Source organism: Atta colombica, unplaced genomic scaffold (assembly GCF_001594045.1).
Source record: "Atta colombica isolate Treedump-2 unplaced genomic scaffold, Acol1.0 scaffold231, whole genome shotgun sequence".
Lineage (NCBI taxonomy): Eukaryota > Metazoa > Arthropoda > Insecta > Hymenoptera > Formicidae > Atta > Atta colombica.
In genome coordinates, this window is record NW_017259329.1 from 211,514 (window position 1) to 223,271 (window position 11,758).

The 11,758-nt window shown below is 31.9% G+C and overlaps 2 protein-coding genes across 2 annotated transcripts in view; both read left to right on the forward strand.

Annotated features, from left to right (window-relative positions):
- Positions 1-1,795, forward strand: part of LOC108688391 (histone-lysine N-methyltransferase, H3 lysine-79 specific) — a 61,692-nt gene extending 59,897 nt beyond the window's left edge. Inside the window, exon 12 of the mRNA XM_018194636.1 lies at positions 1,661-1,795. Within this exon, the coding sequence (XP_018050125.1) occupies positions 1,661-1,735 (75 nt within the window). The 3' untranslated portion in view covers positions 1,736-1,795. The remainder of the gene's footprint in view (positions 1-1,660) is intronic.
- A 111-nt stretch (positions 1,796-1,906) lies between these two features.
- The window catches only part of LOC108688392, a 12,097-nt gene continuing 2,245 nt past the window's right edge, over positions 1,907-11,758 (forward strand). Inside the window, exon 1 of the mRNA XM_018194638.1 lies at positions 1,907-2,053. Within this exon, the coding sequence (XP_018050127.1) occupies positions 1,907-2,053 (147 nt within the window). The remainder of the gene's footprint in view (positions 2,054-11,758) is intronic.

Here is an 11,758-nt window from a genome sequence, read left to right on the forward strand (position 1 = left end):
AACGTTGAAATGGGAAGTCCTACCCCACCCGTCGTATTCTCCAGACGTGCTCCCTCTGACTATCACTTGTTTGGATCAATGGCACACGGCCTGGCTGATCAGCACTTCCGATCTTATGAAGAAGTAAAAAATTGGATCGATTCGTGGATAGCCTCAAAAGATGACCAGTTTTTTCGACGCGGGATTCGTACGCTACCCGAAAGATGGGAGAAAGTAGTGGCCAGCGATGGACAATACTTTGAATCATAAATGTATAATCAGTTTTTTACAATAAAGCCTCGAATTTCGGAAAAAAACGGCGGAAGCAAAGTTATACACCTAATAACAAATAACAATCGCTGATTAAAACTTGTTGGAGTTTATTCAGGATCATGATCTTGACAACATATGTCAATGTCAAAATCGTCAGCGAGGTTTAACCTTTCCGCAATAATGCGTATTTTCGCAAATTATCAAAACTACTGAATATAATTTCGATATAAATACAATTTCGAATTCGGATTGGTGGAATAGGTTTTAGATAAGTAGTAGTAGGACTCTTTTCTCATTTTCTGATTGATTAAGGTTCGGAATACGAAGGAGGAAAGAGTATTGACCGGAATCTGTAGTGTGGGAAAGTGTCATCCTTAGAATTTATGAGAAAGCACATACAGTACGTTAAGAAAGCGCACATGCAGCGTCTGCATGGGACCATCAAATACTTCTCCTCGCGTTTCACTTCTTAGATTTTGATCACGGACTCGTGAAAATCGTCCGCGACTTGATCGTTAAAAAGTATTTTGATCTTACGCTCTCACATAACATATTATTATTTTAGCTGTGGTGTCTAAGAAACACAGACCTGATGTCCTTTTGATCCCGCCGCACGTGCACGAATTTTTAGTTTATGTCACTGAGCGATATTTACGAGGAGACTGGATTTTTCGCTTCAGTTTTTAATGTAAGAAAAGAAAATTTTTAATCTTTTCTAGGCTATAACGGCTCAATTTATTCGTTATTCGCAGCTGTCTCTATATTTCAACGAACTCCAGATCTCCATGAAAGAGGGAGTCTGCTGTACGTAACAGAGATATTATAAATCTTTATCGGAAAATTGGTTAGAGAACACGGCGAAATTGTGCCGTTGCTCGTGAGAACGATCATAACATTGTCGTGCCCACGTCTTGTCAATATGTGGTGGGTTAAAAAAGGCGTTGCCAAACTGATTAATTGATTCAAGTTTTTAACAAGATCTTCAGATTTGAGTATGAGTCGTCGCCGTGTCCGGACATGTCTCTTCATTATTATTTATCGTTCGCTGTGTTTTATGTTCTGTATTTTCTTTCCCCTTGTTAATAAACATTTTTTATTCTTTTTTTTACATTCGTGTTCTTTATTTCTGCCGTTTGAAAATGCGTCTGCGAGACGAATTGGCTGTACGAGCGCAACAATATATACAAACAGATTATATGAAAAAAGAAAAACTTTAATGTACAATTTATTTAATGTACAATTATATATAAACATTACAAATTATGTTTTTATATAAAAAATTTTTTATTCGATATATTTTAATCCAAAATAAAACTTTGAATTCTTTTTAAGATTGAATTATGTATTATTAATGGACGTTAGAAAGAGTTTCAACATTCCTCAAGATGCATTTATTTTTCTTTTTCAGGGACTTCTAATGAAACAGATTGAGTGGGATTCCGAGCGATATCTGATCTCACCCACTACATCCGAAATCTTTTAAATGCCTGCAAGATTTTCTTATCATTAAAACATCATTCTGTTTTCCTTTTCATTTGCGTAGAAAGTGAGATAAATCGAGTAAAATGCGAAAGGGATCGAAGAACATTTGTTTGTTTCTTTCAGCATACAATAAAATGAATTAAACTTCTTTTTCGCGTTGCAGATTTAGATAATGGCCTTCCAATTAGATGATTTACTGAAGGATGATAAAAAAGATGCGAATTTGATACCCGATCTAAGTAAAGCAACTTGCAATTCTTACGAAGAATTCCGGCGACTCAAGGAAAATTGTCCGGAGTTCAAGATCAAACCAGAAAAGGTTTCAATAACAAATATCTAATAATAATATATACTACAAATTTCATAGATGCTAAAGAATTTGCGAGTTATTGCCGTGTCATGACTCATTGCTAATGCCAACATTTCTTGAATCATGCTCCGTTCTTTTCATCAGCGCGATCCAAGTAATAAAACATTTCTTGGCATGAAAAAAAATAGGTGCTTATCACAAGTTTCTCTTTAATTATCATCATGTTGCTGTTACCAGAATAATAATAATTTTGTTTAAGACAACCTAGAGGCATTATACGGATAATGGTAGTTTGTGCAAACGAGCAGAAATGTTGTAGTAAATTTATTATCATAAATGTTGTTACAATTTATTGGAAATTGTTTTCGTAAAATATTTAGTCTATATTTCTGTCAATCGAAATGGAGCATCGTCGGGCAGTATACACTACTGCCACCAGAGGGATATATCGAGTTAAATTCCTCGATTTTAAAAAACGTTATAGAATAGAATAAAAGACGCAACATTAAAAAATTTTTCAGCTCTATGAAATAATTTTAATGAAATAATTTTTTTAAGTGAGCCCCAAGAGCTCTAAAATGAAAGCATAATACTTTTTTTTTAGCAACTTATGAAAGATTTTAGGCGAAAACTGTTTCCGTGTTATTCTGTGATTTATAATAACTTATTATATGATTGGTTTATAAGAGTAATTGTAGCCATCAAGTTGCTCATAAGAGTTAGTGGCAATAAAAGTCGGCAAAATCGGAAACCGCTTTCTTAAATATTGAAGGCAACTTAAGTAAAGCAATTTTAAGCAATCTTCAGGCAACTTGCTATCTAGGAAGAAGCCCACTCCCGCTAAAACAAAATTATGTTGCAACTACGTTTTTGTAACGTTGCGTTTATAATATATATCATGCAACATTTTGCGTTTTATCGCATAAATGTTTCGATAATGTCCTAAGAACGAGAAATGTCCTAGATCGATTATCTTACATATACGACGTTCACATTTGCAACGTTCTGCGACATTTGTAATACTTGTCTGCGATGTTAGAGACGTTGTAGCTTTAGTCTCAGAAATGTTTCTACAACGTTGCAAGAACAAGAAATGATTCGCTTGATTTATATTTAATTTACAATTCAAATTATAACATTTTTGTAACGTGAATTTGAACACTTTAAATTTTTATTTAATCTTAAAATTTACTTTTAAGAAAAATATAAAAAAAATTTTTCTTCAATGTGATGTAATTGTAAAATAATTTTCTAAATTTTAAAGTAAGCCTTCAATATTTATAAGGAAACTTAATTGCTTTCAAAACATCGTTCCATTAGAACAGGAATAAAAATTTCATGTTGTGCCTTTTATTCTATTCGTGGATTTTAATTATGAGAAAATACAACACCGCCACTTCCATCTAAAGACGGGACTACGTACTGTTCATGAATAAAACATTGTATATGTAACGTTGAAACAATGTTTTTATAAGTTGCAAGGAAAATGTTTTACACAAAACGTTATTTTCATGTCATGAAACGTTTCTTTTATGACCTTCCAAATGGCATTTAAGACAGAAATGCAATGTTTATGACATGTTCCATAAAATAACGTAAATGAAACGTTATTTTCAATATTTATAGGACCTTTTATGAATCCATACATATGATTCATACATATCACAAATTTGCTAAGTACAGCCAAAATGTAAGGTTCCTTGAGAGTTTCATGTTTAGGGGGAAAAGATATTACACAGAACACTATATAGGATGATTAAAAAAAAAACATTTGTCCTTAAAGTGTCATATTTCTAACTTAATTCTAAGACATTTCCTTTGCAAAAATTTTGTCTAAAGTTTAGTTTTCAAATTACAAGAAGAAATTGAGTATCACAGGCCACGTAGAGGAGACGGACAGAAGCGGCGCTCACAGTTAGACGCGAGCGCTTTACACGCGGGGCACATACTGATCGGACGCATTCACATGTTTAAAAACACGTTTCTTCTTACTTTTCCTCTCTACTACACTATCTCTTTGTCTTTCACATACTTTAAATATACGAATTTCGTTAAATTATAAATTAGAATGATGAAATTAAAATAAATATTAAATCCTTTGAGTATCAAATTATCTTTTAATTATATTGATAAAATTGTTAGAGAAATGTAATAAAACAGCGAAATTAAACAATTAAGTACGATAAGCATGTAATTAAAACTATTATTGACATACAAATCAAACAATTATTTCAGTACGAATTCTAAGAGCGTTTCTTACAATTCGATAAGTTGTTAGATTTAATTATATATCAATATGCGTTACAATACTCGTAGCAAGATCCCTATTAAGCTGGATCTCCCACCATCAAAAATTGAATTCGTGATAGGTCAAAAATTTAGTGTTCTTCATTTGCTAATTATTTGCTAAAAAAAAAAATTTTTTTACTCCGGCGATTTAGCTAAAAAAAAATGAGGGGATCCAGGTTAATATGAAGCTGACTTCCCCATACTGAAAAAAATAGAGCCAGTGGAGCTACAAAAAAATCAAATATATCAGATTTTTTTGCTTTTTATTTGCTCCAAAATAATCTAAAGAAAATTCGGAAATTTAATATTTAAAAAAAAATACCGAGCCTGCGGTCACGCTGCGAAATCCTGCGCATCGAGTTCAAGTCTCTTTTCTACGTCCACAGAATTATTTGCGAACGTATACGATATCAGAGTAATCATTAGGTCACGTATTATCGAAATGTGACAAAATCCGATTTATTTGTTAACTGTAAAGTACAGAAAACAGTGAGAATATCGAGCACGACTCCTTCGTGCCAACTTGGAGTTGACTTGAACATTTGTTTAAAAAATGTATTGCTCGCCTATTTTTTGTATCAAATTGTGCCTTGTAACTCATATTATCGAAATATATTAATCTGCATTTGTTACTCTAATAGATGGAAAATTATTCGTTTTATTTGAATCAGCGTCCACTTCGAGTATTATTTTTTCTTAAACATTGCATAAGAACTTGTTGCTCTCATGTGAGTACCACGTCGTTTTTCTTAACACATATCGAGGTATATCAATTTCCGAATTTGTTGTTCACTCTAAAGGATGGAAAATAATTAGAAATATACTTTTGTAATTTTAAATTTTATTTTTTATTTCTATTAATGTGAAACGTCCTCCTTAATTCATTATTTTTCATACTTAAAAATTAGCAAATAAATCAGATTTTAGATCGATTCGATAGTAGAAGATCCCAGGATTATTGTGCCATTAAAAACTTGCGAGCAAATAATTTCTGCGACTTTCTACGAGCGATACAAGTAACACTGAGTACGCAGGGCGGATTGGCTGCGAGAAGCCAATTCGCCCTGCGCACTCGTAGCATTTATTACATATTTACAAAAAGTCTTATAAAAAACGTGATCGCGCTTCTTAGCAAAGAGTTATAAATATTTAAAACAAAAACGTAAACAAATACACTTTAAAAACTTATTATTATCTTAATTATAAATTATTATTATCTTGTAGATATTCAATGATTCCATTTTACTCTAGTTTCTTGAAACAGTCGGAGGAATAAATTTGGATACATCATAATAATACTCGACACAACGGTTTACTGTAATTCACTTTCTTCACTCAAATATTAAATGTCTTTTAAGTACACAGATATCAAGTCACACATTCTCACAATGAGAAAAAATTTTTCTTTTATAAATTGTTTCAACACATTGACACTTCGATTGCATTCATTTGATAAAACGAGGAATTTATTAATCTATTTATTAATTAATTGCTGACAATCACAAACGATTGATTATTCGGCGATTGAAAATTATATTATTGAAGGAAGAAACACGTCTGTAAGTCCGTATATAGGGTGGGCCATTTAGCGTTTGGAATTTCAACTACCAGTTATTTTGAGTTTGAAAGGCGTAATAACATTTATGACGTATCAGAAATTTAGAGTTTTATTTGACATTTACGAAATGGATCGCTATACGCTTGAACAAAATTGGGAAATATTGAAAACTTACTTCCAAAGTGGTGAGTCTTCAACCCAAACTGTAAGAAATTTACGTGGAAAATTTGGTAGAAAAGAAATGCCTTCAACGCAGTTTGTGGATTAATTTGTGAAGCGAATTCGGCAAACTGGATCCTTATTGGATAAAGCAACTCATTCACGTGCTCGTCCTCCAGTAAGGTCAACCGAAAACATTGCTGCTGTTGCTCAGAGTATGCTTGAACAACAAAACTTGAACATTTCACGCACTTCTTTGAGAAGAATTTCGAATAAAGACCTCAGTACGAAGCCGTACAAAGTTCAATTAGTGCAAGAATTGAAGCCGCATGACCATTCGATGCGTTTTCGGTTCGCTCAATGGGTTGAACAATGCTTGGTTGAAGATGAGCATTTTTACCGAAAAATCATCTTTTCTGACGAATCTCATTTTCATCTCGGTGGCTATGTGAACAAGCAGAATTGTCGTATTTGGGGGTCAGAGAATCCGCACGTCGTCATGGAGAAGCCGATGATCCACAACGAGTGATTGTTTGGTGTGGTTTTTGGTCCGGCAGCATCATTGGGCCATTTTTCTTCGAAAATGAGCAAGGAGCTGCCGTCACTGTCAATGGCGAGCGCTACCGCGCCATGCTAAACGAATTCTTACTTCCCAAATTTGAAGAGGAGGACAAAGATGACTTGTTTTCAACAGGACAGCGCACCTTGCCACACAGCCAACGCTACAATCGATCTTTTGCGCATTGTCTTCGAAAATCGCATAATCAGCCGAAATGCTGATGTCAATTGGGATCGCAGCTGCGATTTGACTCTGCTGGACTATTTTTTATGGGGGATCGTCAAGGATGAGTGTTACGCTAGCCTAACCAGCCAGAAACGATTCAAGAATTAAAATCAAAGTTGCCATCGATGAAATATGCGCCCATACAGTGGAAAATGTACTGAAAAATTGGATTGATAGAATGGGGTATTATACAGCCAGCCGTGGAAATCATTTGAATGAAATTGTATTTCATGTTTAATGGCAATGTACTACCTTTCCAATAAAGCCTTTCCAATAAAGCATAAACTTTGAAAAATATTCATGCGTTTTTTTTTAGAGCCAAATTAAATTCCAAATTTTAAATGGTCCACCTTGTATATAATTTCTTTCGTTTCCTAGCTTGTAAATTACAACCTCTGATAAAAAGGACTAAATCGCAAGGACTATATCACAAATTCGATGGATTTTATACGAAAAATCCAAAAATCCGTCTTCATTCTGAAGACATGTTGGAATTTTGATGTGTTGGAGTTTTCATGAAAGTGTTAATCAAAGAAACTCTGAATTAATGAAATCCCTAACAATATCATCTCTTTAAATGAGCATTGCCTAACAACTATACACATACTTCTTCTACCAATTTTACGAACTTTCGGAATAGCTGTGGGTTCTTCCATCTCTCCTGTAATCGCAAACATTCATCTTTATGTACTTTGAAAAAGAGCAGATTCTTCGCAAGACACGTCCTCAATGATACAAATTCAATAGTGCAAACCAGAAGTTTGATTCCGTTACATAATAAATGATACATTCGTAATCTGAAGACACGCTCTAGTTTTTTCTCAGAATTTTTCAAAATTTCTGTATAATTTTATAATTTTCTTTCTTATATGAATTGGAACTCTTTTCAGAAATACTCAGAAAGTCTACATCTTTTCTCAACTATTGGTTACCGCGTCGCATTTTGTCGCGCGGCAAGCGTTTCCATGTCCACAGTATGCAGAAGCCATAAATTAAAATAAAAATAACTAACAATCATATAATGTGTAATTGACATATGTTTTCACATATGACAACAATTCAAAAGTCAAAATGTTTTTAATGTCTGTGTAACAATGCTGCAAGATTTATAAAATCTTGCGCCGTATTATGTATTATATATATTATAATTTCTAATATCTACAATGTTACAGCGATATTACAGCACAATCTGTAATATTGCAATGTTACTGCAAGTTTTTGTGCTGTATGAGATAGACGATATTGCACAATCATAGCTAAGTATAGGTTAGAAGAAAATAAAGATTTCACTTGAAACGCTCTTTGTCGGATCACGAAACTTGCGTCGTTCCAATAGTATTATTTCAGTGACATAAATATAATAACGACAAGATATTAAAAATTTCACGTCGGAACTTTGCGTAGCAATATCTCCATTCGTAGAGCACTAAGAAAAAAAATAAAAGCACTTTTATTACATAATTCGAGGAGAAGCTATCGATTAAGTATGTAAAACTTGATTGCTCAGCCTTATTAAGATCCAATAATCTCGATTCCCCTTCTCGTGGTCTCGCGTAAAGAAACACAGTAATGTCATTTATCTTAGCTCCGAAATATTACTGTGTCTCGTGATATGGAAGACTGCTCTCTTGATAAGCCAAAAAAATTCCTTTTCTCCTTCCTCAACATATCCCTCCTCCCCCCCCCCCGCTCCCAACAGCGTCTATATAATGGGAATTCTCCGGGGGAACAATTTAATATCAAAATGCGCTCCTTATCCTAGATGAATTAGTGAATACCAAGATTCATAAAACATTAGCATTTATAACAACGGATAAAAACACGTCGATAATCCGCAAATCTTCTGATATTTTGGATAAATTTCAGGAATTTTCAGAGTATGTATTTATAAATTTCTCAACTTTTATACAAATTAGAACACTTCAAAAATGACAAGAAAGTTTATCTTTTTTTAGAACTCTTCATATATGTAAATTTTGAAAAATTTTGAGATTTCTTATTATTCATTTATTAGTTCCTTCATTATATAATAATAAAATTTTAAAAATCTAAAAAAGTTTAAAGTATTTTTTTTTAATTATAAAATAAGATATCTAAAAACTCTTAGAATATGTAGTCTATGTCTATCCAACAAGAATGGATTGAAATGAATTGAAATGAATTTAGATTTTCAGAAATACGGATTCACGAATGTGAATTAAAATAAATCATGCTTTTCAATCCTGAATGCATTTTTATAAAAGTTGCATGAAGCATATCTCTATTCTTTTCAATTTAAAAATAATATTAGCATTTTCTGTGTACATCGTGAATACTACTCAATTCAAAATTGTAAAGGGAACAGTTTTTCAGTTGAATCTAATATCAGCCATTTCTATACATCATGACAACACTACTCAATTCACAATACTCAATAAGAAATGCAATTTTTCAATCCAATTGAATAAAAAAAATTTTTACTTAAAAATGGATCGTGCTACTTAATTTATTCAAAATTAAGTAGGAATTTTTCGTTTTAATTCAACTAAGTACAAAAAAAGTTATAACATAAAATAATTCAATTAAGATCTTTTGTTTCTCTTTGATTAGAAGTAAAATGAATGATCAATGTAAACACTCGTAAACCAAACCGAACACAATCCGAATATAGCTTGTTTATCCTATAGGTTAACAAAGATATTATCTATTGTATAGCTCGCGACCTAAGCGCACGGTGTAAACGTAGCCTATTCAGAAAATGGAAAGTTATTTTTTAAAAATAATAAGTTATAGTTACTATCTAGCAAACACAAATATATAATATATTATTATATTGCTTCTATATAACGGATTATAATAAATAATATAAATATAATATATAACTTGAAATATTATACAGTGCCGCTAAAAGTTCCGAGCTGGCTGAATATCTCGGAAAGTATGCATTATTGAGAAAAATGTGTTGAACAAAAATCTTTAAAAAGATTTATTTAATGATCCTATCATCCTATCAGTGTGAGTAGCATCGCCAAAGTCAGGATCACATCTACTTTTTTAAATGAAACACCCTAGTTTCCAGAATCTAATAGCTGATGTCGAGAACTCTCCAAAATGTTATAAGAAAATATTTTTTCATTAAGTATTTTTTGAGTTATGATGCTGGAAAGTATCGCTAACATTAGCGTTACCCAAGGTGTCCGACTGACGGCTAAAACTTCTTGAATATTATTCAGGATCATGTCCTAGATATTATTTATTAAGATCAAGGTCATCATTGGTGATGGCCATTATTTCTCTTATTTCCATTTTTGCACTAAAAATCCATTTTTACATAAAAATTAAAATAAGAGATTCCGTTTAAAAAAATCAACCTTGATCTGGCATTGGCGACGTCCAAATTTAAACTGATAGAAAGATCATGAAATAGATCTTTTTTAATCCTATATAATTTTTGTCTAAAACATTTTTCTCAAAAATGCATACTTTCCGAGATACAGCCGGCTCGAAACTTTTGGGCACTGTATATTAGTCATATAACAGTTTTATAATTTGCTACGTATTGTTATAAAACTAGAATATGACTATTATGATGCTATTATCCTAGCTTAATTTAACGCTTTTTGCACATACTATTCCCAGAAAAGATTTTGGAATTAATTCTAAAGCGAAAACAAACGGAACAATTTGCAAGATCTTTTCTGGGATTAGTATGTGCAAAATACATTCCCTGGAAATTGTTTTTGCGTGGATATAAAAGACATATATAATAATTAATTTTAATTTATTTAGAAACTAGTTTGCACATAAATACATATATATTTCTAAATATCATTACTTTAGAGAGAATATTAGAGATATTTAATCGTAATATTCATATATTATACTTTTATATAATTGTTGAGTTTAGCCTCCTCATTTTCCAAAAATTAGGTTTATTCAATGCGTTTTTGCATGAAATAAATGAAGCTGACAGAAAAACGTGTCGCTCTGTTCCACGAACCAAAGTATTAATTGTTGAAGTTAACAGATATTCAGGTGAGGAAATCTGTCACATCGATGGCATTGAGAGTTACAAATTCTCTATTTTATAAACATAAATTTTCTACTTAAAAAACAAATTCTCTGTTTTAAAAACACAAATTCTCTGCTTTAAAATACAAATTATTTTTTATATAATTTTTGTTTTTATAGAGAATTTGTTTTTAACTTACTTATTTCACGCATGCGAACTTCATTTTAGCCAACATTAATATCAAAGATACCGATAGAAAATTACGCTACTGTATATACTGTGTCTATGCCATTAATATGGCCTAGTTTCCCTGAGGGTTTAAACCGGATCAAAATGTAAAAATCAACCAGTCGAGTATTCCTCTGTTACAAATGACAGTGAAAACTAGGTCATTATAACGATTAATATCTTAGTCCATTACGGGGCAGAACGATACTTTATTTGCCAAATTCGAAATTTTTATTTCGTGCAAAAATACGTCGAATGTACTTAATCAACATTGGAGATGTGAAAACTAAACTCAATAATTATTACTTTTACTTTTAAGTTCATTAATTCCATGGAATAACTTTTAGTATGCACTGATATAATTTGCAATGCAAGTGACTAAATTCATTAATAATATTTTTTATAGTACAAGTAATACTCATTTGTCCATAAATTCTCATGATTCAAATACAAATTGTCACGCGTGTTGCGTTTTATCGCGCTCGACAGCTCGAAGTTCGACTGACACAGAGTTTCGCGACGTCGCGGATAGAGACCGTGATATTAGAACTATAATTTAAATTATAAAATACATATAACATTAATATATCAACGAAAGAATTATTATATAACATGCAATGAGCTGCTATATTGCTGTTCATTTATTATAACATATAAATAACGAAACAATAATTTCATAACTTATTATATTGTATTATATATATA